This window comes from Oncorhynchus nerka, linkage group LG3, assembly GCF_034236695.1.
Source record: "Oncorhynchus nerka isolate Pitt River linkage group LG3, Oner_Uvic_2.0, whole genome shotgun sequence".
NCBI lineage: Eukaryota > Metazoa > Chordata > Actinopteri > Salmoniformes > Salmonidae > Oncorhynchus > Oncorhynchus nerka.
In genome coordinates, this window is record NC_088398.1 from 5205868 (window position 1) to 5232591 (window position 26724).

At 51.9% G+C, this 26724-nt stretch overlaps 1 protein-coding gene across 1 annotated transcript in view; it reads left to right on the forward strand.

The window, feature by feature from the left end:
- The window catches only part of LOC115117877 (glutamate receptor ionotropic, NMDA 2D-like), a 228546-nt gene extending 205107 nt beyond the window's left edge, over positions 1 to 23439 (forward strand). The window contains exons 14-16 of the mRNA XM_065006515.1: positions 20450 to 20685; positions 21064 to 21639; positions 21754 to 23439. Coding sequence (XP_064862587.1) covers positions 20450 to 20685; positions 21064 to 21639; positions 21754 to 23439 — 2498 coding nt within the window. The remainder of the gene's footprint in view (positions 1 to 20449; positions 20686 to 21063; positions 21640 to 21753) is intronic.
- The last annotated feature ends 3285 nt before the right edge of the window (positions 23440 to 26724 follow it).

The following is a 26724-nucleotide window of genomic DNA, read 5'->3' on the forward strand; positions in this document are numbered from 1 at the left end:
TATGTCAGTTTATATTATATCATGTAGTTATGTCTTGTCATAACTGCATTCAGGAGGAGAGATACTGACCGATGATTTGATGAACTGTAATAGTTGTGTCGTTACACACTGCCTCATGTGAGATCTATAGCATCTATCACCATTTTCTCTGGATAATGGTTGCACAATGTGTGACTCTGAGATCTTATTGATCTCTCCACAACCAGCACCTCTGCAGTGCACAAAGGTTTCCTTTCTCCTTTTGAGATCTAAAGTAGTTTGCATAGGGTTTGATACAAGCAGTAGTTTGTATATGATTTGAGAAGCAGTTGGTTGTTTTGTCTAGGGCTTGATAGAAATGGGATTATATATACTTTGCCGCCCAGGCAGCTACCATGTACCCACACGTCTGTGGACATGTCTGGCAGGATGTCATGGGTGGCCGTTTGACAGAATTGCCCCTACCCCCTACTGCCCATGTTTTCCCTAAAACCACCTTGCTGGAACATGCCAGCTGTGTGGTGGCAGCGCCAGTTCTACCTGACCTCACCTGCCAAGTAGGTCAGATGTACTGTGTGGATTTGACACACCTGCCAGATTTGGCAGGCTGGTGGTGCGAAGAGAAAAGGCTGCCATCAAAAGAAACAGTCTACAGCTAGAGGGAGAGGGAGAGGGAGAGAGAGAGGGGGAGGGAGAGATGGAGGGAGAGATGGAGGGAGAGAGAGAGGGAGAGAGGGAGAGGGAGAGGGTGAGGGAGAGAGGAGAGGGAGGGAGAGAGAGAGAGCTAGAGAGAGAGAGAGAGAGAGAAAGAGGGAGAGAGAGAGAGAGAGAGGGAGGGAGAGAGAGAGAGAGGGAGAGAGGGAGAGGGAGAGGGTGAGGGAGAGAGGGAGAGGGAGAGGGAGAGGAGAGAGAGAGAGAGAGAGAGAGAGAGAGAGAGAGAGAGAGAGAGAGAGAGAGAGAGAGAGAGAGCTAGAGAGAGAGAGAGAGAGAGAGAGAGAGAAAAGCACAGTCAAGTGGAGAGAAAGCCCCAGGGATGAGACAGAGCTATTGTGAGTGTGTGTGTATGTGTGTATGCTTTTCCTATTCTGTGTCATTGTGTTTCAATATGGCAGTTATCCATATCAATTTGTCATTGGTGAATGTCAAGACTGAAGAGACACTCAAAGTCAAGTGGTGATTTTTCTAAAGATTCTCGTCTTCTCTTTGAGAAGGCAGCTTTATACAGGTACCTCAGTCTGTTGTTGCGTTCCAATATGCCCTGGTCCATCTGTTGCTGTAGCTGTGGAGTCTGGCTAAACGGCTAATGATGTTCAACAGAAGTCCCATTAGTCAAATCACACGGCTGACTGGGCCGGCATGATTTAAGCAACGACAGCATAGGAGGTAGTAGAGAGGTCAGTAGAATATCAGGGTTTGGGTCATTGCCATTTCAATTTAGTCAGACAATAAATACTATGAGGACTTTTCAACCCCATGGCTTGAATTTCAATTCATATCCCGAAGTGATGCAATTCAAATAAACTTGGCACTATAACCCTGGACAGTAGTAGTTGTAGTATTAGCAGTGTTATAGTGTTGACACTATATAAATAATTACATTGAATATTGTACGTACCTGCAGTTTAGTATGATTACTATTCATGTGTTCATGGTTATTATTGGCATTGGCCTTGACCGTGACTTTTCTCCTCTGATGATCACCCAGAGTTGTACCTGTCCAATGTGACTCTACCACAGGTTGAGTGGGCTGTATCACTTTTCTGTATTTCTACCGTTTCTACATGGTTATACACCTTTTATACACCTTTTGTTTCTTAGGTTGAAAGTAAAGGAAAGTAATATTGAATTGCTTGTGGGCATTCCTTGTTAAGTTACCACATATTTTTGGCGACAATGATAAAAGTTGATTAGCATGTACAGGACCATGTGCTAGATAGCTAAGACACAGTGGAGGTAGTTAGCTAGCTTAATGTGCGACGGAGAGCAGCCTCTGCTGGAGAGCAACGTCAACGGTGACAATCAGCAGGAAATGGAAATCGCTAACGAGGATCAAGAACAAGTTGCCGTTATAATGGCAATTTTTGGGACTATCACTGAGTTTGTGGAAGAGAACGAGGACAGAATACGTGGAAAGGTTGGGACACTTTTTCTAGGGAAATTACAGATGAGGCTAAACAGGGCTCTATTCTCTTGAGTGTGTGTGGGGCTAAAACCTACAAGCTAATGAGGAATTTGGCTACACCACGGAGACCAAGAGAAATTCCTTTTGTGGATCTAGTTGCTCTCGTTCAGACTCACCACAATCCAAAGCCTTCAGTGATTTTTCCGATGTTCAAATTTAACTGCCATTTTTGGGAAAACAGGTCAGTCTGTTGCTAACTTTGTTGCTGAATTACGTGTGCTCTCAACATTGTGAGTTTGGGGCTAAGGGGAAGGGGGAAAGCAGTGGAATGTTTCAGATTTGGGGGAACACATTATGCAAACAACTGTAAGTTCAAGGATACTGTCTGTCACAGTTCCAACAAAAAGGGACATTTAGTTAAAAAATGCAGGGGTCCTAGTTGAGGGTGGGCAGACTGGGCAGGGCAAGTTCACAGCAAGGAAGCTGCAGTCAGCAGCACATCACCTAGATAGCATAGAGGAGGAGCATTGTTCCTACAACATGTTTACTGTGAGTGAGCCGCACGCAGAGCCTATCTATTCTACTGTGGAGGTAGATGGAAAGCAAATGAGGGTTGAGGTTGACACGGGGCCTCTGCCTCTGTTATTAGTGAGGAGACCTACATACAAATGTGGGGCTCAAAACAGGCTTCTACCCTCACACCAGCTTCAGCCCTAACACTGGCTTCAGCCCTCACACCGGCTTTAGCCATCACACCGGCTTCAGCCCTAACACCGGATTCAGCCCTCACATCGTCTTCAGTCCTCACACCGGCTTCAGCCCTCACACCGGATTCAGCCCTCACACCGTCTTCAGCCCTCACACCGTCTTCAGTCCTCACACCAGCTTCAGCCCTCACACCGTCTCCAGTCCTCACACCGTCTTCAGCCCTCACACCGGCTTCAGCCCTCACACCAGCTTCAGCCATCACACCGGCTACAGCCCTCACACCGTCTTCAGTCCTCACACCATCTTCAGTCCTCACACCGGCTTCAGCCCTCACACCGGCAGGGATCAGACTGCGTAAAGTACACCGGGGAGACCATACCATTACTGGGGCTCTGGAGGTGGACATTGCATACAACAGCCAGGAGGTGAGAGCACGGCTCCTGGTGGTGAAAGGGAATGGGCCTAGTTTACCAGGGCGTGACTGGATCACCAAAATACAACTGAACTGGGGTGAGATTAAACACACAAAAGTGACTGAGGATGTCATTCAAAAGTACCCTGAGATTTTCAAAGAGGGCACTGCAGTTAAGATGTTCTTGGATCCTCAGGCCGAGGCTCGCTTGTTCAAGTCCAGGACAGTGCCTTACGCCATGAAATCGAGAGTCGAGGATGAGTTGGAGCGGCTGCAGGAAACATAACATCATTACTCCCATTCAGTTCTCCCGCTGGGCAGCTCCAATCATTCCCTTTCTGAGGGTAATGGCACGGTGCGTATATGTGTAGACTCCAAACTCACCATCAACAGGGCCTCTAAGTTGGATGCTTAGGACCTGTTCGCGACACTTGCTGGAGGCAAAATGTTCTCAAAGCTTGACATGAGTCACGCCTACCAACAGCTCCTCCTGGACGAGGACGCAAAAGAGTATGTCAAAGTCAACATGTTCAGGTACAACTGCTTGGTTTTCGAGTGGCGTCCAGTCCAGCCATTTTCCAGAGGACAATGAAGGGATCATGAGGGGATCCCTCATGTAGCAGTGTACCTGGACGACATCCTGGTTACAGGGGTTACAACACAGCATCCTGGTTGCAGCACCTCCACCATCTGGATCAGGTGTTGGAGAGATTCTCTGAGGCAGGGCTACGCCTGAAGCGTAGCAAGTGCACATTCCAAGCACAGAGTGTGACATACCTAGGTCACAAGATCACAGCTCAGGGTCTGTGTGCTGTGGATGACAAAGTCAGGGCAGGATGCTCCAAATCCCAAGAATATGTCCAAGCTCAGGTCGTTCCTGGGCATGGTCAACTACTATGGTAAGTTCCTCTCCGAGCTGTCAACAGTGTTGGCTCCACTTTATCAGCTGCTCCACAAAGACTGTAAATGGAAGTGGGGGGCTACGCAAGAGGAAGCTTTCCAGGAAGTGAAAGCACTACTACAATCAGCACAACTGCTGGTTCATTTTGACCAAGACCAAGAGATCATTCTGTCATGTGACGCCTCGCCCTATGGCGTCGGGGAAGTACTCTGTCATCAGATGGAGGACGGGTCAGAGGAACCCATTGGATTCGCATCATGCAAGCTGACGAGTGCTGAGAAGGGTTATTCACAGTTAGACAAGGACGGCCATAGTTTTTGCTGTGAAACGCTTTCATCAGTACCATCTATGATCGTCATTTCACCATATGCACTGAACACCAACCACGGATGAGCCTTTTCAGTGAATCAAGATGCATTCCTCCCATGGCTTCAGCAGGATACAGCGCTGTGCCCTCACACTGTCAGCTTACCAGTACACTATAGTGTACAGAGCGAGGAAGGACAATGCAAACGCAGACGCGCTCAGCCGTCTCTCGCTACCAGAGATGCCCGCCACAACTGTGGTGCCTCCCGAGACAATTTTCCTAATGGAGAAATTGTCAAACTCACCTGTGAATGCCAAACAGATCAAACAGTGGACAGACCGGGATCGTATTCTGGCCCAAGTGAAAAGATTCCTTATGCAGGGCTGGCCTCATATCATAGAGGATGAGGGACTGAGACCTTATGCAAAGTGCAAAACTGAGCTGAGTGTGCAGGATGGCTGCATACTCTGGTGGTCCAGAGTGGTTGTTCCGCGCCCTGGCCATTCACAAGTCATGGATGAGGTCTACGAGGCTCACCCGGGTGCCTCCCGGATGAAAAGTTGAGCCAGGTCTTACATCTGGTGGCCTAACATGGATGAGGACATAGAAAGCAAAGTGAAATCATGTTCTGAGTGCCAAATCAACCAAAAAATGGCGCCACCCACGCCACTATATCTGTGGGAGTGGCCTAACCGCCCATGGTCCAGGCCCTTTCATGGGCCACATGTTCCTTGTCATGGTAGACGCGTACTTCGTGGTTACCGGCTCCCATCATGAGCAACATCACAGCGACCACAACCATCGAAAAGCTTCGGCAGGTGATTGCAACCCATGGTCTGCTTGACTCTCTTGTGTCCGACAATGCAACAACCTTTACCTGTGATTTGTTCTAAGAATTCATGCGGCGAAATGGGATTCGCCATGTCCGCAGTTCTCCGTTTCACATGGCCTCGAACGGCTTAGCGGAGCGGGCTGTGCAGACACTGTGTCACGTTCTGACCTTAGTCCTTTTGTTATTTCTTTGTTTTAGTTTGGTGAGTTGGGTGGGTTGTCTATGTTATTTTTTCTATGATTTGGGATTTCTGTGTTTGGCCTGGTATGGTTCTCAATTAGAAGCAGCTGTCAGGCGGTGGTATGAGGAGGCAGCACGGCAGCGCGGTTGGAAGCCCGAGAGGTAGCCCCAAAATTTTCTTGGGGAGGTACATGGGGAATCTGGCTAAGTCAGGTAGGAGACCTGAGCCAACTCCCCATGCTTACCGTGGAGAGAGAAGGACCATACATGGCAGCGCCTCGCCTGCTATACATAGCAGCGCCTCGTATCGGCCGGGCTAGAGTGGGCATCAAGCCAGGTGCCATGAAGCCGGCTCAGCGCATCTGGTCTCCAGTGCGTCTCCTCGAGCCGGGGTACATGGCACCAGCCCTACGCATGGCGTCCCCGGTTCACCAGCACAGCCCAGTGCGGGCTATTCCACCTCACCGCACTGACCTGGCTATGGGGTGCATTCAGCCAGGTAGGGTTGGGCAGGCTCGGTACTCGAGACCTCCAGTGCACCTTCACGGTCCGGTCTATCCGGTGCCACCTCCACGCACCAGCCCTCCGGTGGCAGCTCCCCGCCCCAGGCTGTCTCTCCGTCTCCTCCCTACAGGTGGTCCTGCCTGTCCAGCGCTGCCAGAGTCTTCCTCCTGCCCAGTGCTGTCAGAGTCTCCCGTCTGTCCTGAGCTGCCAGAGCCGCCCGCCAGTCAGGAGCTGCCAGAGCCGCCCGCCAGTCAGGAGCTGTCAGAGCCGTCGGTCAGTCAGGAGCTGCCAGAGCCACCGGTCAGTCAGGAGCTGTCAGAGCCGTCGGTCAGTCAGGAGCTGCCAGAGCCGCCGGTCAGTCAGGAGCTGCCAGAGCCGCCCGCCAGTCAGGAGCTGCCAGAGCCACCGGTCAGTCAGGAGCTGTCAGAGCCGCCCGCCAGTCAGGAGCTGCCAGAGCCGCCCGCCAGTCAGGAGCTGTCAGAGCCGCCGGTCAGTCAGGAGCTGCCAGAGCCGCCGGTCAGTCAGGAGCTGCCAGAGCCGTCCGTCCATTACTCCGGCACTGCCGGAATCACCCTTCACTCCGGAGCTGCTGGAGTCTCTCGCCTGTCCGGTGCTGCCGGAATCTCCCATCTGTCCGGTGCTGCCGGAATCTCCCGTCTATTCGGGACCCGTGGCTGGGATCCCCAGTCCGAGGTCGGCAGCGAGGGTCGCCGCTCTAAAGAGGCCACGGAGGCGGTTAAAGAGGCGGAGAAAGACTATGGTGGAGTGGGGTCCACGTCCCGCGCCAGACCCACCCAGACCCTCCCCTATAGGTTCAGGTTTTGCGGCCGGAGTCTGCACCTTTTGCACCTTTGGGGGGGTACTGTCACGTTCTGACCTTAGTTATTTTGTTATGTCTTTGTTTTAGTATGGTCAGGGAGTGAGTTGGGTGGGTTGTCTATGTTCTTTTTTCTATGATTTGGGATTTCTGTGTTTGGCCTGGTATGGTTCTCAATTAGAGGCAGCTGTCAATTGTTGTCCGTGATTGAGAACCATACTTAGTTAGCCTGGTTTCCCTTTTGAGTTGTGGGTGCTTATTTCCTGTTTAGTGTTTTTGTCTTTCACCTTACGGGACTGTTCGTTTGTTATTTATTGTTTTGTTCAGTGTTCTAGTACGTCATTAAAAGCTATGAACACTTACCACGCTGCGCATTGGTCCTCCTCTCTTTCTCCCAATGACGAACGTTACACACTGGAAGAGGGGCTCAAAAAGATGACTGGGGGAACCATCACAACTAAGATCTCTCGGTTCTTGTTCCAGTACCGCATCACTCCACAAACAACAACAGGACAGGCTGCAGCTGAGATGTTGATGGGCAGAAAGCCAAAAGCTCACCTGGGTCTACTGCGTCCGGACATCACGAGTGGAACGGAAGCAGGATTAACAAAAAGAGAGACATGACCACCACCTGAGGGAGAGACAGTTAAAACCCAGTGACACTGTCTACATCCACAACATTAGCAAATTCACAAGCAGCGAACATTGGTTGCCAGGTATCATTCTGAGTGAGAGTGGCCCAGTCTCCTTTGTTGTCAAACTGACTGATGGGTGAGTCATGCGCAGACTCCAGGACCACATCCGCCTGTACTATGACCAAAGAAAGGACCATGGACCAAGTAGAATTACCAGTATAAGTAGTAGTAGTAGTGGTAATAGTAACTGCTGTAGCAGAACTGGTGGATGTTATAATAGTAGAGCAATGGTGGTGGTGGTTAAGACAGTAGAGCAGTAGTAGTAGTAGTTGTTATGATAATAGAGCAGAAATTAGTAGTGGTTGTTATGATAGTAGAGAAGTAGTAGTAGTGGTTGTTATGATAATAGAGCAGTAGTAGTAGTGGTTGTTATGATAGTAGAGCAGTAGTAGTAGTGGTTGTTATGATAGTAGAGAAGTAGTAGTAGTGGTTGTTATGATAATAGAGCAGTAGTAGTAGTGGTTGTTATGATAGTAGAGAAGTAGTAGTAGTGGTTTTTATGATAGTAGAGAAGTAGTAGTAGTGGTTGTTATGATAGTAGAGCAGTAGTAGTAGTGGTTGTTATGATACTAGAGCAGTGGTAGTAGTGGTTGATATGATAGTAGAGAAATAGTAGTAGTGGTTGTTATGAGAGTAGAGCAGCAGTAGTAGTGGTTGTTATGATAGTAGAGCAGTAGAAGTAGTTGTAGTCATGATAGTAGAGCAGTAGTAGTAGTGGTTGTTATGATAGTAGAGTGGTAGTAGTAGTGGTTGTTGTGATAGTAGAGCAGTAGTTGTAGTGGTTGTTATGATAGTAGAGTGGTAGTAGTAGTGGTTGTTGTGATAGTAGAGCAGTAGTTGTAGTGGTTGTTATGATAGTAGAGTGGTAGTAGTAGTGGTTGTTGTGATAGTAGAGCAGTAGTTGTAGTGGTTGTTATTATAGTAAAGCAGTAATAGTGGATGTTATGATAGCAGAATGGTAGTAGTGGTTGTTATGATAGTAGAGTGGTAGTAGTAGTGGTTGTTATGATAGTATAACAGTAGTAGTAGTGGTTGTTATGATAGTAGAGTGGTAGTTGTAGTGGTTGTTATGATAGTATAGCAGTAGTAGTAGTGCTTGTTATGATAGTAGAGCAGTAGTTGTAGTGGTTGTTATGATAGTAGAGTGGTAGTACTAGTGGTTGTTACTATAGTAAAGCAGTATTAGTGGTTGTTATGATAGTAAAGCAGTAGTAGTAGTGGTTGTTATGATAGTATAGCAGTAGTTGTAGTGGTTGTTATGATAGTAGCGTGGTAGTAGTAGTGGTTGTTATGATAGTATAGCAGTAGTTGTAGTGGTTGTTATGATAGTAGAGCAGTAGTAGTAGTGGTTGTTATGATAGTAGAGTGGTAGTAGTAGTGGTTGTTATTATAGTAGAGTGGTAGTAGTAGTGGTTGTTATGATAGTATAGCAATAGTAGTAGTGGTTGTTATGATAGTAGAGCAGTAGTTGTAGTGGTTATTATGATAGTAGCGTGGTAGTAGTAGTGGTTGTTGTGATAGTAGAGCAGTAGTTGTAGTGGTTGTTATGATAGTAAAGCAGTAATAGTGGTTGTTATGATAGGAAAGCAGTAGTAGTGGTTGTTATGATAGTAGAGCAGTAGTAGTAGTGGTTGTTATGATAGTAGAGCAGTAGTTGCAGTGGTTGTTATGATAGTAGAGCAGTAGTTGGAGCGGTTGTTATGATAGTAGAGCAGTAATAGTGGTTGTTATGATTGTAGAACAGTAGTAGTGGTTGTTATGATTGTAGAACAGTAGTAGTAGTGGTTGTTATGATAGTAGAGCAGTAGTTGTAGTGGTTGTTATGATAGTAAAGCAGTAATAGTGGTTGTTATGATAGTAGAGTGGTAGTTGTAGCGGTTGTTATTATAGTAAAGCAGTAATAGTGGTTGTTATGATAGTAGAGTGGTAGTAGTAGTGGTTGTTATGATAGTAGAGTGGTAGTGGTAGTGGTTGTTATGATAGTATAGCAGTAGTTGTAGTGGTTGTTATGATAGTAGAGTGGTAGTAGTAGTGGTTGTTATGATAGTATAGCAGTAGTTGTAATGGTTGTTATGATAGTATAGCAGTAGTAGTAGTTGTTATGATAGTAGAACAGTAGTCGTAGTGGTTGTTATGATAGTAGAGTGGTAGTGGTAGTGGTTGTTATGATAGTATAGCAGTAGTAGTAGTGGTTGTTATGATAGTAGAGCAGTAGTTGTAGTGGTTGTTATGATAGTAGCGTGGTAGTAGTAGTGGTTGTTGTGATATTAGAGCAGTAGTTGTAGTGGTTGTTATGATAGTAAAGCAGTAATAGTGGTTGTTATGATAGTAAAGCAGTAGTAGTGGTTGTTATGATAGTAGAGCAGTAGTTGTAGTGGTTGTTATAATAGTAGAGCAGTAGTAGTGGTTGTTATGATAGTAAAGCAGTAGTAGTGGTTGTTATGATAGTAGAGCAGTAGTTGTAGTGGTTGTTATGATAGTAGAGTAGTAGTAGTGGTTGTTATGATAGTAGCGTGGTAGTAGTAGTGGTTGTTGTGATAGTAGAGCAGTAGTTGTAGTGGTTGTTATGATAGTAGAGTAGTAGTAGTGGTTGTTATGATAGTAGAGCAGTAGTTGTAGTGGTTGTTATGATAGTAGAGTAGTAGTAGTGGTTGTTATGATAGTAGAGCAGTAGTTGTAGTGGTTGTTATGATAGTAAAGCAGTAATAGTGGTTGTTATGATAGTAGAGTGGTAGTAGTAGTGGTTGTTATGAGAGTAGAGCAGTACAAGTAGTGGTTGTTATGATTGTAGAACAGTAGTAGTTGTAGTCATCTTAGTAGAGCAGTAGTTGTAGTGGTTGTTGTGACAGTATAGCAGTAGTAGTAGTGGTTGTTATGATAGTAGAGCAGTAGTTGGAGCGGTTGTTATGATAGTAGAGCAGTAATAGTGGTTGTTATGATTGTAGAACAGTAGTAGTGGTTGTTATGATTGTAGAACAGTAGTTGTAGTGGTTGTTATGATTGTAGAACAGTAGTAGTGGTTGTTATGATTGTAGAGCAGTAGTTGTAGTGGTTGTTATGATAGTAGAGCAGTAGTTGTAGTGGTTGTTATGATAGTAGCGTGGTAGTAGTAGTGGTTGTTGTGATATTAGAGCAGTAGTTGTAGTGGTTGTTATGATAGTAAAGCAGTAATAGTGGTTGTTATGATAGTAAAGCAGTAGTAGTGGTTGTTATGATAGTAGAGCAGTAGTTGTAGTGGTTGTTATAATAGTAGAGCAGTAGTAGTGGTTGTTATGATAGTAAAGCAGTAGTAGTGGTTGTTATGATAGTAGAGCAGTAGTTGTAGTGGTTGTTATGATAGTAGAGTAGTAGTAGTGGTTGTTATGATAGTAGAGCAGTAGTTGTAGTGGTTGTTATGATAGTAGAGTAGTAGTAGTGGTTGTTATGATAGTAGAGCAGTAGTTGTAGTGGTTGTTATGATAGTAGAGTAGTAGTAGTGGTTGTTATGATAGTAGAGCAGTAGTTGTAGTGGTTGTTATGATAGTAAAGCAGTAATAGTGGTTGTTATGATAGTAGAGTGGTAGTAGTAGTGGTTGTTATGAGAGTAGAGCAGTACAAGTAGTGGTTGTTATGATTGTAGAACAGTAGTAGTTGTAGTCATCTTAGTAGAGCAGTAGTTGTAGTGGTTGTTGTGACAGTATAGCAGTAGTAGTAGTGGTTGTTATGATAGTAGAGCAGTAGTTGGAGCGGTTGTTATGATAGTAGAGCAGTAATAGTGGTTGTTATGATTGTAGAACAGTAGTAGTGGTTGTTATGATTGTAGAACAGTAGTTGTAGTGGTTGTTATGATTGTAGAACAGTAGTAGTGGTTGTTATGATTGTAGAGCAGTAGTTGTAGTGGTTGTTATGATAGTAGAGCACTAATAGTGATTGTTATGATAGTAGTTTCATTGCATTCGTTTCTGCTAAATGCTTTTTTAATCCCTCAATGAATCATACATCTGTTACCTGTCTGTCCATCGCTATGGTTACACAAGCAGTCTCCCTATCAGCCAATCAGCGCGGGGGTAGGGCCCCCTGTGCTTGTTGGTATGCTAGTTTTAATTAATGAGAAAGACAAACATGTTGGCCCCCCTTTAGGTTAGCAGAAGAGAATCCCCCAACCCACCTGAGCCTACCACCATGATTTAGATTCTGGCCATCCTTCCACCACATTTAAATGATTCTAATCTCCATGCTCTCCCTTCTCTCTTCTTCTGTCTGTTATTCTTCTCTTTCGATTCTCTCTAATGTGTCACATTTACCCCTTTTTCTCTCGTCTCATCCTCTTCAAACTGAAGAGTGTACCTGCTGTTTGTCATAATGACAATCTCTGCCTCTCGTCCTCTGTCTCTGCCTCCCTCGTTCCCTCGCTCCTCTCTTTCCCCTGGCACACTGTGGTTGTGGACAGAGAAAGATTTCCTCTCTCCTTCTCTTTCTCTCCCACTATATATAACTACATCTGCTTCTCTCCTTCATTCCTTCTTTCATCCCTCTCTTTCTCTTTACTTATTTTTATCCACTCTCCCTCTTCTCTTCTGTCTTTTTCTCCTCTCTTTATTTGCTCTCAGTTCAGGGTTAAATTGTTTTGAGACTTATTTTACATCTATTTTATTTGTCATTGTTTAGCTCCTCCTCTTCTACCCCCCCCACTTTCTTTCTTTAGTTCTCTCCTCCTTCTCCTCCATTCATTTTGCCGTACTGTTGAAGCTTGACAAAAACAGACCTTCACAATTGTTGACCATTGACCTTGAGGAGTCACCTTGAATGAGGAGCAAACAGAGGGCCTGAGGACCTCCCTTTAGTGCTAATGACACGCACACACACACACACACACACACACACACACACACACACACACACACACACACACACACAGACACTCTCACACTCTCTCTCACACACACACTCAAGCGCGCGCACACACACACACACACACAGCTAACACTAACCTTAACACTAACTCTCTCCTGTCCTCCTCTCGTCTCCTCCTCCGACCTCTCCCTAATCCCTAATCCTCCACTCCTGTTATCCACTCTACTCCTCCTCCTCCTCCAACCTCTCCCTACTCCCTAACCCTCCTCTCATGTTCTCCTCTCTACTCCTCCTCCTCCAACCTCCCTTTACTCCCTAATCCTACACTCCTGTTCTCCTCTCTACTCCTCCTCCTCCAAACTCATCCTACTCCCTAATCCTAACACCTCCTCTTTCGTCCTTCCTTTCCATTTCCCTCCACAATTCTCCACAATTCTCTCCTTTGCATGAACCTCTTTCTACCTGCCTCCTCTTCACCTCTTTTTGCACCCTCTCTTCATCTCTCTCTGTCCCTCTCCCTATCCCCCAACTCTCTCTGTCCCTCTCCCTATTCCCAAATTCTCTCTGTCCCTCTCCCTATCTCCCAACTCTCTCTGTCCCTCTCCCTATCCCCCAACTGTCTCTGTCCCTCTCCCTATCCCCGAACTCTCTCTGTCCCTCTCCCTATCCCCGAACTCTCTCTGTCCCTCTCCCTATCCCCGAACTCTCTCTGTCCCTCTCCCTACTCCCTATTTCTCTCTGTCCATCTCTCCCTATCCCACATCTCTATATTGCACTCTCTCTATCCCCCACCTCTCTCTGTCCCTCTCCCTATCCCCCTCCCTCCCCATCTCTCTCTGTCCCTCTCTCTATCCCCCATCTCTCTAAGTCCCTTTCCTATCCCCCATCTCTCTCTGTCCCTCTCCCCATCTCTCTCTGTCCCTCTCCCTATCCCCCATCTCTCCTTCCCTCTCCCTATCCCCCATCTCTCTCTGTCCCTTTCCCTATCCCCCATCTCTCTCTGTCCCTCTCTCTATCCCCCATCTCTCTATGTCCCTCTCCCCATCCCGCATCTCTCTCTGTCCCTCTCCCTATCCCCCATCTCTCTCTGTCCCTCTCCCTATCCCCAATCTCTCTATGTCCCTTTCCCTATCCCCCATCTCTCTATGTCCCTCCCCTATCCCCCCCCTCCCCATCCCTCTCTGTCCCTCTCCCTATCCTCAATCTCTCTATTGCCCTTTCCTTTCCCTATCCCTAATCTCTCTATTGCCCTCTCCCTATCCCCCATCTCTCCCTGTCCCTCTCCCTATCCCCCTCCACCATCTCTCCCTGTCCCTCTCCCTATCCCCGCCCCTCCCCCATCTCTCCCTGTCCCTCTCCCTATCCCCCATTTCTCTCTGTCCCCTTCCCTATCCCCCATCTCTCTCTGTCCCTCTCCCTATCCATTTAGTCTCCCCTCCCCCATCCCTCTCTGTCCCTCTCCCTATCCTCAATCTCTCTATTGCCCTTTCCCTTTCCCTATCCCTAATCTCTCTATTGCCCTCTCCCCATCCCCCATCTCTCCCTGTCCCTCTCCCTATCCCCCTCCCCCATCTCTCCCTGTCCCTCTCCATCCCCCGCCCCTCCCCATCTCTCTATGTCCTTTCCCTATCCCCCATCTCTCTGTCCCTCTCCCTATCCCCCATCTCTCTGTCCCTCTCCTATCCCCTCCCCTCCCCATCTCTCTCTCTCTCTCCTGTCCCCCATTTCTCTCTGTCCCCTTCCCTATCCCCCATCTCGCTATTGCCCTCTCCCTATCCCCCGCCCCTCCCCCATCTCTCTCTGTCCCTCTCCCTATCCACATCTCTCTCTGTCCCTCTCCCTATCCCCATCTCTCTCTCTCTCTCTCCTCCCTATCCCCCATTTCTCTCTGTCCCCTTCCCTATCCCCCATCTCGCTACAATGCCCTCTCCCTATCCCCCATCTCGCTATTGCCCTCTCCCTATCCCCCTCTCGCTATTGCCCTCTCCCTATCCCCCATTTCTCTCTGTCCCTCTCCTATCCCCCCCATTTCTCTCTGTCCTCTCCCTATCCCCCATCTCTCTATGTCCCTCTCCTATCCCCCGCCTCCCCATCTCTCTATGTCCCTTTCCCTATCCCCCATCTCTCTGTCCCTCTCCCTATCCCCCATCTCTCTCTGTCCCTCTCCCTATCCCCCATCTCTCCCTGTCCCTCTCCCTATCCCCCATCTCTCCTGTCCCTCTCCCTATCCCCCTCCCCCATCTCTCCTGTCCCTCTCCCTATCCCCCGCCCCTCCCCCATCTCTCTATGTCCCTCTCCCTATCCCCCTCCCCCATCTCTCCCTGTCCCTCTCCCTATCCCCCGCCCCTCCCCCATCTCTCTGTCCCTCTCCCTATCCCCTCCCCTCCCCATCTCTCTCTCTCTCTCTCTCCCTATCCCCCATTTCTCTCTGTCCCCTTCCCTATCCCCCATCTCTCCCTGTCCCTCTCCCTATCCCCCTCCCCTCCCCCATCTCTCTATGTCCCTTTCCCTATCCCCCCATCTCTCTGTCCCTCTCCCTATCCCCCATCTCTCTCTGTCCCTTCCCTATCCCCATCTCTCCTGTCCCTCTCCCTATCCCCCGCCCCTCCCCCATCTCTCTATGTCCCTCTCCCTATCCCCCATTTCTCTCTGTCCCTTCCCTATCCCCCATCTCCCCCTGTCCCTCTCCCTATCCCCCCTCCCCCATCTCTCCCTGTCCCTCTCCCTATCCCCCGCCCTCCCCATCTCTCTATGTCCCTCTCCCTATCCCCCATTTCTCTCTGTCCCTTCCCTATCCCCCATCTCTCCCTGTCCCTTTCCCTATCCCCCGCCCCTCCCCATCTCTCTCTGTCCCTCTCCCTATCCCCCATCTCTCTCTGTCCCTCTCCCTATCCCCATCTCTCTCTGTCCCTCTCCCTATCCCCCATCTCTCTATGTCCCTCTCCTATCCCCCTCCCCTCCCCATCCCTCTCTGTCCCTCTCCCTATCCTCAATCTCTCTATTGCCCTTTCCTTTCCCTATCCCTAATCTCTCTATTGCCCCCTCCCTATCCCCCATCTCTCCCTGTCCCTCTCCCTATCCCCCTCCCCCATCTCTCCCTGTCCCTCCCTATCCCCCATCTCTCTCTGTCCCTCTCCTATCCCCCATCTCTCCCTGTCCCTCTCCCTATCCACCATCTCTCTCTGTCCCTCTCCCTATCCCCCATCTCTCCCTGTCCCTCTCCCTATCCCCCATCTCTCCCTGTCCCTCTCCCTATCCCCCATCTCTCCCTGTCCCTCTCCCTATCCCCCATCTCTCCCTGTCCCTCTCCCTATCCCCCATCTCTCTCTGTCCCTCTCGCTATCCCCCATCTCTCTCTGTCCCTCTCCCTATCCCCCCATCTCTCTCTGTCCCTCTCCCTATCCCCATTTCTCTCTGTCCCTCTCCCTATCCCCCATTTCTCTCTGTCCCTCTCCCTCTTGCTATCCCCCATCTCTCCCTGTCCCTCTCACTATCCCCATCTCTCTCTGTCCCTCTCCCTATCCCCCATCTCTCCTTCCCTCTCCCTATCCCCCATCTCTCTCTGTCCCTTTCCCTATCCCCCATCTCTCTGTCCCTCTCCCCCCATCTCTCTATGTCCCTCTCCCCATCCCCCATCTCTCTCTGTCCCTCTCCCTATCCCCCATCTCTCTCTGTCCCTCTCCCTATCCCCAATCTCTCTATGTCCCTTTCCCTATCCCCCATCTCTCTATGTCCCTCTCCCTATCCCCCTCCCCTCCCCCATCCCTCTCTGTCCCTCTCCCTATCCCCAATCTCTCTATTGCCCTTTCCCTTTCCCTATCCTAATCTCTCTATTGCCCTCTCCCTATCCCCCATCTCTCCCTGTCCCTCTCCCTATCCCCCACCATCTCTCCCTGTCCCTCTCCCTATCCCCCGCCCTCCCCATCTCTCCCTGTCCCTCTCCCTATCCCCCATTTCTCTCTGTCCCTTCCCTATCCCCCATCTCTCTCTGTCCCTCTCCCTATCCCCCTCCCCTCCCCCATCCCTCTCTGTCCCTCTCCCTATCCTCAATCTCTCTATTGCCCTTTCCCCCTATCCCTAATCTCTCTATTGCCCTCTCCCCATCCCCCATCTCTCCCTGTCCCTCTCCCTATCCCCCTCCCCCATCTCTCCCTGTCCCTCTCCCTATCCCCCGCCCCTCCCCCATCTCTCTATGTCCCTTTCCCTATCCCCCATCTCTCTCTGTCCCTCTCCCTATCCCCCCCCATCTCTCTGTCCCTCTCCCTATCCCCTCCCTCCCCATCTCTCTCTCTCTCTCCCCCGTCCCCCATTTCTCTCTGTCCCCTTCCTATCCCCCATCTCTCTCTGTGCCCTCTCCCTATCCCCCGCCCCTCCCCCATCTCTCTCTGTCCCTCTCCCTATCCACATCTCTCTCTGTCCCTCTCCCTATCCCCATCTCTCTCTCTCTCTCCCCTATCCCCATTTCTCTCTGTCCCCTTCCCTATCCCCCATCTCGCTATCCCTCTCCCTATCCCCCATCTCGCTATTGCCCTCTCCTATCCCCCATCTCGCTATTGCCCTCTCCCCATCCCCCATCTCGCTATTGCCCTCTCCCTATCCCCCATTTCTCTCTGTCCCTCTCTCTATCCCCCATTTCTCTCTGTCCCTCTCCCTATCCCCCATCTCTCTATGTCCCTCTCCCTATCCCCCCCCTCCCCCATCTCTCTATGTCCCTTTCCCTATCCCCATCTCTCCTGTCCCTCTCCCTATCCCCCATCTCTCTCTGTCCCTCTCCCTATCCCCATCTCTCCCTGTCCCTCTCCCTATCCCCCATCTCTCCCTGTCCCTCTCCCTATCCCCCTCCCCCATCTCTCCCTGTCCCTCTCCCTATCCCCCGCCCCTCCCCCATCTCTCTGTCCCTCTCCTATCCCCTCCCCTCCCCCATCTCTCCCTCTCTCTCTCCCTATCCCCCATTTCTCTCTGTCCCCTTCCCTATCCCCCATCTCTCCCTGTCCCTCTCCCTATCCCCCGCCCCTCCCCCATCTCTCTATGTCCCTTTCCCTATCCCCCATCTCTCTGTCCCTCTCCCTATCCCCCATCTCTCTCTGTCCCCTTCCCTATCCCCCATCTCTCCTGTCCCTCTCCCTATCCCCTCTGCCCTCATCTCTCTATGTCCCTCTCCCTATCCCCCATTTCTCTCTGTCCCCTTCCCTATCCCCCATCTCCCCTGTCCCTCTCCCTATCCCCCCTCCCCCATCTCCCTGTCCCTCTCCCTATCCCCCATCTCTCTATGTCCTCTCCCTATCCCCATTTCTCTCTGTCCCCTTCCCTATCCCCCATCTCTCCCTGTCCCTTTCCTATCCCCCCCCTCCCCATCTCTCTCTGTCCCTCTCCCTATCCCCCATCTCTCTCTGTCCCTCTCCCCTATCCCCATCTCTCTCTGTCCCTCTCCCTATCCCCCTCCCCCCCCATCCCTCTCTGTCCCTCTCCTATCCTCAATCTCTCTATTGCCCTTTCCTTTCCCTATCCCCATCTCTCTATTGCCCCTCCCTATCCCCCATCTCTCCTGTCCCTCTCCCTATCCCCTCCCCATCTCTCCTGTCCCTCTCCCTATCCCCATCTCTCTCTGTCCCTCTCCCTATCCCCCATCTCTCCCTGTCCCTCTCCCTATCCACCATCTCTCTCTGTCCCTCTCCCTATCCCCCATCTCTCCTGTCCCTCTCCCTATCCCCCATCTCTCCTGTCCCTCTCCCTATCCCCCATCTCTCCTGTCCCTCTCCCCTATCCCCCATCTCTCCCTGTCCCTCTCCCTATCCCCCATCTCTCTCTGTCCCTCTCTATCCCCCATCTCTCTCTGTCCCTCTCCCTATCCCCCATCTCTCTCTGTCCCTCTCCCTATCCCACATTTCTCTCTGTCCCTCCCTATCCCCCATTTCTCTCTGTCCCCTCTCCCTCTTGCTATCCCCCATCTCTCCCTGTCCCTCTCACTATCCCCCATCTCTCCCTGTCCCTCTCCCTATCCCCATCTCTCCTGTCCCTCTCGCTATCCCCCATCTCACTCTGTCCCTCTTGCTATCCCCATCTCTCTCTGTCCCTCTTCCTATCTCCCACCTCTCTCTGTCCCTCTCCTATCCCCCATCTCACTCTGTCCCTCTCCCTATCCCCCCATTTCTCTCTGTCCCCCTCTCCCTCTTGCTATCCCCATCTCTCTCTGTCCGTCTCCTATCCCCCATCTCTCTCTGTCCCTCTCCTATCCCCCATCTCTCTCTGTCCCTCTCCCTATCCCCCATCTCTCTCTGTCCCTCTTTCCCTATCCCCCATCTCTCCCAGTCCCTCTCCCTATCCCCCTCCCCATCTCTCTCTGTCCCTCTCCCAATCCCCCATCTCTCTCTGTCCCTCTCCCTATCCTCATCTCTCTCTGTCCCTCTCCCCATCCCCCATCTCTCTCTGTCCCTCTTTCCCTATCCCCCTCCCCATCTCTCTCTGTCCTCTCCGTATCCCCCATCTCTCCTGTCCCTCTCCCTATCCCCATCTCTCTCTGTCCCTCTCCCTATCCCCCATCTCTCTCTGTCCCTCTCCCTATCCCCCCCATCTCTCCCAGTCCCTCTCCCTATCCCCCTCCCCATCTCTCCTGTCCCTCTCCCAATCCCCCATCTCTCTCTGTCCCTCTCCTCTATCCCTCATCTCTCTCTGTCCCTCTCCTATCCCCCATCTCTCTCTGTCCCTCTTTCCATCCCCCATCTCTCCTGTCCCTCTCCCTATCCCCTCCCCATCTGTCTCTGTCCCTCTCCCTATCCCCATCTCTCTCTGTCCCTCTCCCTATCCCCCATCTCTCCCAGTCCCTCTCCCTATCCCCTCCCTTCCCCATCTCTCTCTGTCCCTCTCCCGATCCCCCATCTCTCCCAGTCCCTCTCCCTATCCCCTCCCTTCCCCATCTCTCTCTGTCCCTCTCCCGATCCCCATCTCTCCCAGTCCCTCTCCCTATCCCCTTCCTTCCCCATCTCTATCTGTCCCTCTCCGTATCCCCCATCTCTCTCTGTCCCTCTCCCCATCCCCCATCTCTCCTGTCCCTCTCCCTATCCCCATCTCTCCTGTCCCTCTCCCCATCCCCCATCTCTCCTGTCCTCTCCCTATCCCTCCCCTCCCCCATCTCTCTCTGTCCCTCTCCCCATCCCCCATCTCTCCTGTCCCTCTCCCGATCCCCCATCTCTCCTGTCCCTCTCCCCATCCCCCATCTCTGCCTGTCCCTCTCCTATCCCCCCCCATCTCTATCTGTCCCTCTCCGTATTCCCCATCTCTCCTGTCCCTCTCCCCATCCCCCATCTCTCCTGTCCTTTCCCTATCCCCTCCCCTCCCCATCTCTCTCTGTCCCTCTCCCCATCCCCCATCTCTCCTGTCCCTCTCCCTATCCCCCATCTCTCCTTCCCTCTCCCTCTACCTATCCCCCATCTCTCCCTGTCCCTACCCCTATCCCCCATCTCTATCTGTCCCTCTCCCCATCCCCCATTTCTCCTGTCCCTCTCCCGATCCCCCATCTCTCCTGTCCCTCTCCCCATCCCCCATCTCTCCTGTGCCTCTCCCTATCCCCCTCCCCCCCCCCCATCTCTCTCTGTCCCTCTCCCCATCCCCCATCTCTCCTGTCCCTCTCCCTATCCCCCATCTCTCCTGTCCCTCTCCCTATCCCCCATCTCTCCTGTCCCTCTCTATCCCCCATCTCTCTCTGTCCCTCTCCCATCCCCCATCTCTCCTGTCCCTTTCCCCATCCCCATCTCTCCTGTCCCTTTCCCTATCCCCCATCTCTCCTGTCCCTTTCCCTATCCCCCATCTCTCCTGTCCCTCTCCCTATCCCCCATCTCTCCTGTCCCTTTCCCTATCCCCCATCTCTCCTGTCCCTTTCCCTATCCCCCATCTCTCCTGTCCCTTTCCCTATCCCCCATCTCTCCTGTCCCTCTCCCTATCCCCCATCTCTCCTGTCCCTCTCCCCATCCCCATCTCTCCTGTCCCTCCCTATCCCCTCCCCCCCCATCTCTCTCTGTCCCTCTCCCCATCCCCCATCTCTCCTGTCCCTCTCCCTATCCCCCATCTCTCCTGTCCCTCTCCCTCTACCTATCCCCGATCTCTCCCTGTCCCTACCCCTATTCCCCTTCTCCCTGTTTCACTCCCCTCTCCCCCCTCCCCAGATGAGATTGAGATGCTGGAGCGTCTGTGGCTGTCTGGTATCTGTCACAATGATAAGATTGAGGTGATGAGCAGTAAGCTGGACATAGACAACATGGCAGGTGTCTTCTACATGCTGCTGGTGGCTATGGGGCTCAGTCTGCTGGTATTTGCCTGGGAGCACCTGGTCTACTGGAGGCTCAGACACTGCATGGCTACCAGCTCCGGGAGACTGGACTTCCTACTGGCCATCAGTAGGGTGAGTTTGTGTGGTGGGAAATGGTGTGTGTGTGTGGGGGGTCAAGCGATAGAGGTATCTTATGTATGTGTGTCGTGTGCATGTGTCCGTGCATGTGTGATGTGTTTGTGTGACCTGTATGTTGAGGTCAATTCCATTTCCACTCAGTCAATTCACAGGATTCATTGGAATTCAATTCCTCTCACACTCAGGATGTATGGTAACCTTGACGATGACCTTGATAGAAACAACACATACTAATATATATCATGCATACATCTTGACTGATAACTGCTCGTCCCTCAGTCACATAGGGCATGTTTGATTTGATTCTATTAATACATGATTGAATGTTCATTACCATTCCCCGCTTGTTCTCTATTTCTCCCTCTCTACCAGGGCATGTACAGTTGTTGTAGCTTTGAGGATGAAACCACGCTGGGTGGGGCCAAATCCTCCATGGCTATGCTCCCCCACCATCATGGCACCATGGTAACAGTCCCGCCCCCGCCACACTTGGTCGGTGCGTCGTCAACCAACCCGGCCCTGACCATGGCGCAGCAGCAACAGTCACAGCCCGTCTACAAAACACAGATGCCTGGATCCCCTCCCACCGTGGTGCATTCTGGGACGGCGCTGGGGCCCTCCAACACTCCCATGCTGGGGGCGCCCCTGCCCTGCTCCACATTCCTCCCCCGGCCCGATCGCAGACTGGCCGTGGTGGACCGCTGGAGGCTGCCCAAGGCCGGGACCGCCACCAACCCCATGGCCGTCCGCGGGGCCGTCGCAGACATGGGGCCCTTCCCCCAGAAAGTGGCTCCAACCTGGGGCACGACAGCTGGAGGAGTGGGGGTTGGTGGTGGTGGTGGTGGTGGTGGGGGGCTGGATGGATATAAACGCTACTATGGACCCATCGACCCTGAGGGTCTGGGGCCCTGTATGGACCAGCCGGCAGGGTCCCAGACCCCCAAAACAGCCCCCAGGAGCCACCCTCAACCCCCTCCCGCCACTGTGGCCTTCTACTCAGAGAAAGGTCCTGACCAGGGGGTGGGGAAGAGGGTGGTGGGAGGTGGTGGTGCTGGGTGTCAGGGGAAGGGAGGGGTCAAACCTTTGGGGACGCCTCGGCTGCCTCCTAAAAGCCAAGCCGTGGGCGTGACCCCAGTCCCTCTACCCACTAACCCCCCGCTGCCACAACCCTCCCCCCCTCTCCCCTCATCCTTTTGGAGGAAGCGCCGGCCCAAGAAGCCCAAAGAGCCAGGCGGGCCTCTGTACGAGAACATCCTACCGCTGGGGCGCAGGGGAGGAGGAAGGGATGGAGCGAGGGATGGTGGAGGGAGGAGGGGACGCCCCCTCTCTCCTCCTCTCCCACTCTCAGTAACCGTGCCCATGTCCCCCACCTACACTCCCCCTTCCCCCTCCACCTCACTCCCCTACACCAGCTCAACTTCTTCCTCTTCTTCTAACACATCGTCCACCTCTTCCTCTACCTCCTCCTCTCGCTCCTCCTCTCCTTCCTCCTCCTCCTCCTTGACCTCTCAGAGCACGCGGGAAGGTTTGGACGCAGAGGAGGATGATGAGGATGAGGAGCTGACGGAGGAGTCCAGTCTTCTCCTGGGGAGGGGGAGGGACAGACAGCGTTCAATTATCTCCTCTCGCTCCCTCAGTCACGGGCGCCAGCCACCACCTATACCACCCCGAAAACCACGCCCTGCCCGAGGGGAGAGAGACAGGGAGAGGGAGAGAGGAGGTAGCCAGTTGGCCCAGTTACAGGAGTGGTGGGCGGGCTGGGGTGAGAGAGAGAGGGATCGCAGTGGAGGAGGAGATGACGAGAGGAAACGAGAGAAGAAGAGGAGGAAAGATAAAGAGAAGAAGAAAAAGAAGAAGAAGAGGAAAAAGAGGGAGGACAGGGAACGAGAGCGAGACAAAGAGAGGAAGAGACGGAAGGTGAAAAAGAAGAGGAAGAAGAAGGCGCTGAAGACGAAGAAGAGGAAGAAATCGTCTGGGCGTTCTGAGCAAGAAGAGGGGGATGTGGAGGCAGATAGGGAGGGAGTGGGGGATGGAGGGAGAGAAGGAGGGATGCCAGACTACTCTTCCTTTCCAACCCAGTATCGTAGTACTTTTGGGGAGAAAGGGAGAGAGTCAGCATGGGCAGGAGAGAGGGAGCGAGGAAGGAGGGAGGGAGAAGAGGAAGAGGGGGGTGATAGAGAGGAGGATAGCAGTAGGAGCAGGGAGAGGCGGCCCAAATCATCCCGTTCCCACTCCAGACATCGACCCCCCAGTAAGCTCTACCCCAAACTCCCCGCCTCGGTCAAGTTCTGGGTGAGCGGAGGAAACGGGGAAGGGGGGGACCCCAACTCTGGAACACACCCCTCCTCCCTGCCTCCCCTCATCCCACTCTCCAAGAGGCGGAGGAGTGGAGGGGTGGAGAGAAGGGAGGGAGGGAGAGAAGGAGAGAAGAGGCCTCTGTTGATGCACTATGAGAAAGGCAGGGCTAACACCCAGGAGGGGCTCTCCTTCCATGAGTGGGACTCTGAGGAGGATGAAGAGGAAGATGTGGGGGAGGAGAGGCAGAGAGACAGAGCGAGGGAACGGGTGGAGGAGAGGGTGAGGAGGGCGAGTGGGAGAGGTGCTGTGTCAGAGTCAGAAAGAGACAGGGCAAGAGCAGAGGAGAGTTACTCTGATGAGGGCTCATCAGGGGAGTTTGGGCGATTTGAGAGGTACTGGGAGGGGAGGGAGGGGAGGGAGGGAGTGGGGGGCTGGAGGACCAGGGAATAGTGGGACAGGGGGATAGGGGGAGGGAGCTGGTTTTTCGGCACATACCCCTCCAGAGAGAAAGGGGGCAGCATCAACAGCAGAGACGACTCTATACTAGGGCGAGTGGAGGGCTGGGGGGGGGTGGGGGGAGATTCTTGGGGTTCAGGGCCAGGAGTAGGGTGGGCGTCAGGGGGAGGGAGTGGAGGTCTGGGGTCCCAGTGGCCCCCTCCTCCAGCAAACCTCCCGCCCCCCCGACGGTACTGGTCTGTGGACAAACTCCCAATGAAGGGAGAGAAGAAGTGGAAAAGGGGAGGAAGGGGGAAGGGCAAGGGACGCGCACGAGACAGGAACCAGGGGTCTGGGGTGTCATGTTCATGTAGTCAGTACCCCCACCCCCATGTGCACCCGCACCCCCAAGGGCGGTCACACGGCCATGGGAAGAGAGGAAGCACGGCCCTGTCCCACAGCCAGGAGGAGCTGCTCCCCCACTGCCACAGCTTCAGCGGGGGCTCACGGCCCAAACCCCCTCCCAAACCAGACCAGGGCCAGGCCAAGTCAGGCAGCCAGGCCAGTCTCAGCACACAGCAGCCAGGAGTGTTAGTGGACCACCCCCCTCAGCCCTCTCTCTCGCCCCCTCAACCCCAACCTAGTGCCCCTTCCTCATCCTCCTCCCTGCCGGTGCCCATCCCTCCTCCTCCCTCCTCGTCCTCTGCCTCGGTCAGTGCTAAGCTCCTGTACCAGAGACTACGGTCAGTACCTCAGCCCGGACGCTTCTACTCCCCCCACCTGCCACTCAAGGCCAAGAGCCTATGCTCCCGACGAGGCTCCGCCCATTTCTCCAGCCTGGAGAGCGAGGTATGACAGGGGGAGACGAGAGAGGGAGACACGCGAGCCGACACCGGCGCCGCTGAAACCACCGACGCCATGGCAACTGTTACCAAAGGCGGTGCCATGGTAACGGGGGATGCCACGGCAACTGAGACTGCTGTTATGGCGACTACAAATGACCATCAGCTAGTGACCATCGCTACAGGAACAACTAGGGATGACTGTACCATGGCTGTCTCCGCTGTGGGTGATAGCGGAACCATAGTAACCCGGTCCCTGGTGCGTGTTCTGGTGAGGGCCACGGTGAGGCGCCACACCAGGGTCACCTACATCCGCCTGGAGGGGTCCCATGACACCGAGAGTGAGGGCGAGGCCATGTCGTCTGGGGCGATAGCAGCTCCAGAACTCCTCCTCCGGTCGGAACTGAGCTTTGTGATGTCATCGTCGGTCCTCCTCTCTTCCCCCAGTCAGAACAATGGATAAGACAAGTCTCCAAACTGTGAGTAATGATGTCATGTTTACACACACACACGCGCTCGTCTCCCTCCCTCTGGTTCTGACTGAACATACCTCGTTGGTAGCGGAGAGACCGGCCTGCTCCTGTAAGGATCCAACGCCTGTTTAATACTCCCACAGACTCTAGCCCTCCTGTCCCCATTGGCTGAGGGACATGTCACATCATCCCCTTTTGAATTGGATTGGTAGACTGCATCCTCACGTTGGAGAGTCCCCCCCTTCATCTCTCTCCCCTTTTGTAAGTTGGTTGATATAAAAGCAATGCAGTCACCTCTCTCTTACACATGATCTGTCTGGCTTCCCATCTCTCATTGGCCAGGGAGGACAGTGACATGACTTTGACCTCATGACATCTTCAGGGCCATCTAGCGCGACCGAAGCCCCCCGGAAGGGAAGGATACCAACCCCCATGATGTCATGTTTACTACAAACCCTTTTGTCCAATTAGATTTAACAGGAGACTTTCTCCGCCACCTCATCGGAGCCTGTCCTTTCTCCTCTGGTCCGATCAGAACTCAGAACAGAGACTCTTGTCATTCCGCTGACGAGCACGATGACATCACTGTGTTCCAGACACAAACGGAACATTCGGAAGAAAAAAAGACACGTAGCGAGATCTTTCTTTCCGTCTTTTTCTTTCTTTCTTTCTTCTCCTGAAAGCTTCTTAGTTATTCTATCTATGTGTTGTTCTGTTAGTATTTCAGGCAGCAGGGAGGTCGGCTGGGGCTGAACTTGGACATGAGAAGCCTTTAAAAAGCAGTGCCAAATTTCTACTCCACAGCTTTTAAGCCAAATTGGTTTCCAGTCATCTGTTTTCATGAGTATATCTGTATAGTATTTCACACGTGAGCAATACAACATTCTCTATTAGGAGAGAGGATGGAGGAAATTATTGGTTGCAATATCTACAGTTGGCACTAGATGGCTGCATAATATTCAAATAAGCTTGAGAGGACTGAGTGAGAAAATCTCTGACATTACATTGAAGATGTAAAACATTCCGTTATTATGTGGAGGAATCAGGACAGCTTAGCTTTAGTCATTAGGAGTCATTGAAACCCTGAGCAGTGTATTTGAAAATAGTTGTCATGGCCTTTCATGCCCTCCTGCTTGGAAGACCCACTCACCAGTGTGAAGGAGATGCATCTTATGAAGCACAATTGGTCATCGCATAAAGCCATAAGCCATAAGCCCTCCACGTGCCGTCATTACAGCACACAATAGTTATTATACCATGGTGAAGAACAATACTGTGCCAATACCTGACTACTGTCATTATTAGAAATGTAGTTTCACAGCAAGACGGATGTAGTAATACCACTATGAGGGGAATACTATGTGGGAGTGGAGTCTACTATGTGGGACATAGAGATGTAACTGTGTTCTGTCATTAAAAAAGTCATCAATAGCAATATTGCCCTCTTTAATGTGATGATAATACAATGGCAGACTGACAGTACTTGGAGTGCTGAGTTATGTGACAACCTGTAGGCCTGTTGGCTTGTTCCCCGGGGTGGACCTAGGCCAGGCACTGCTCAGATCCACTCATCTCTACACAATACGGATCTGTGAAGAACTAGTAGAACTAGTAGTGTGTAACAGTACCCTGCTCAGCTACACCTTATGAACAACTCAACAGGTGTCAAACAGAGAATAAACAGACCGTGCATTAAAGTGCCAAAATACATAGTTAAACCAAAACCATAGTCCGTACCATGCTTTGGTGTTTCTCTGTGTGGGTCATCTAAAAGAGCTGTGTCATGCAGCGTCATGCTCTCCATGGGAATGACGTATTCACCTCAGCTCTCTCACTCTGAGACCAGCCCACAGCCGAACCCCCAGCTTCTCCTAGTTCAATGTAGCTTTGACATGATGTAGAACTTTTAGACTTTGTAATCCTTTTTGGGATGCTGTTGATCCTGGCTGGAATGGAGGGCTTGATGGGGCTTGATCCTGCTATGT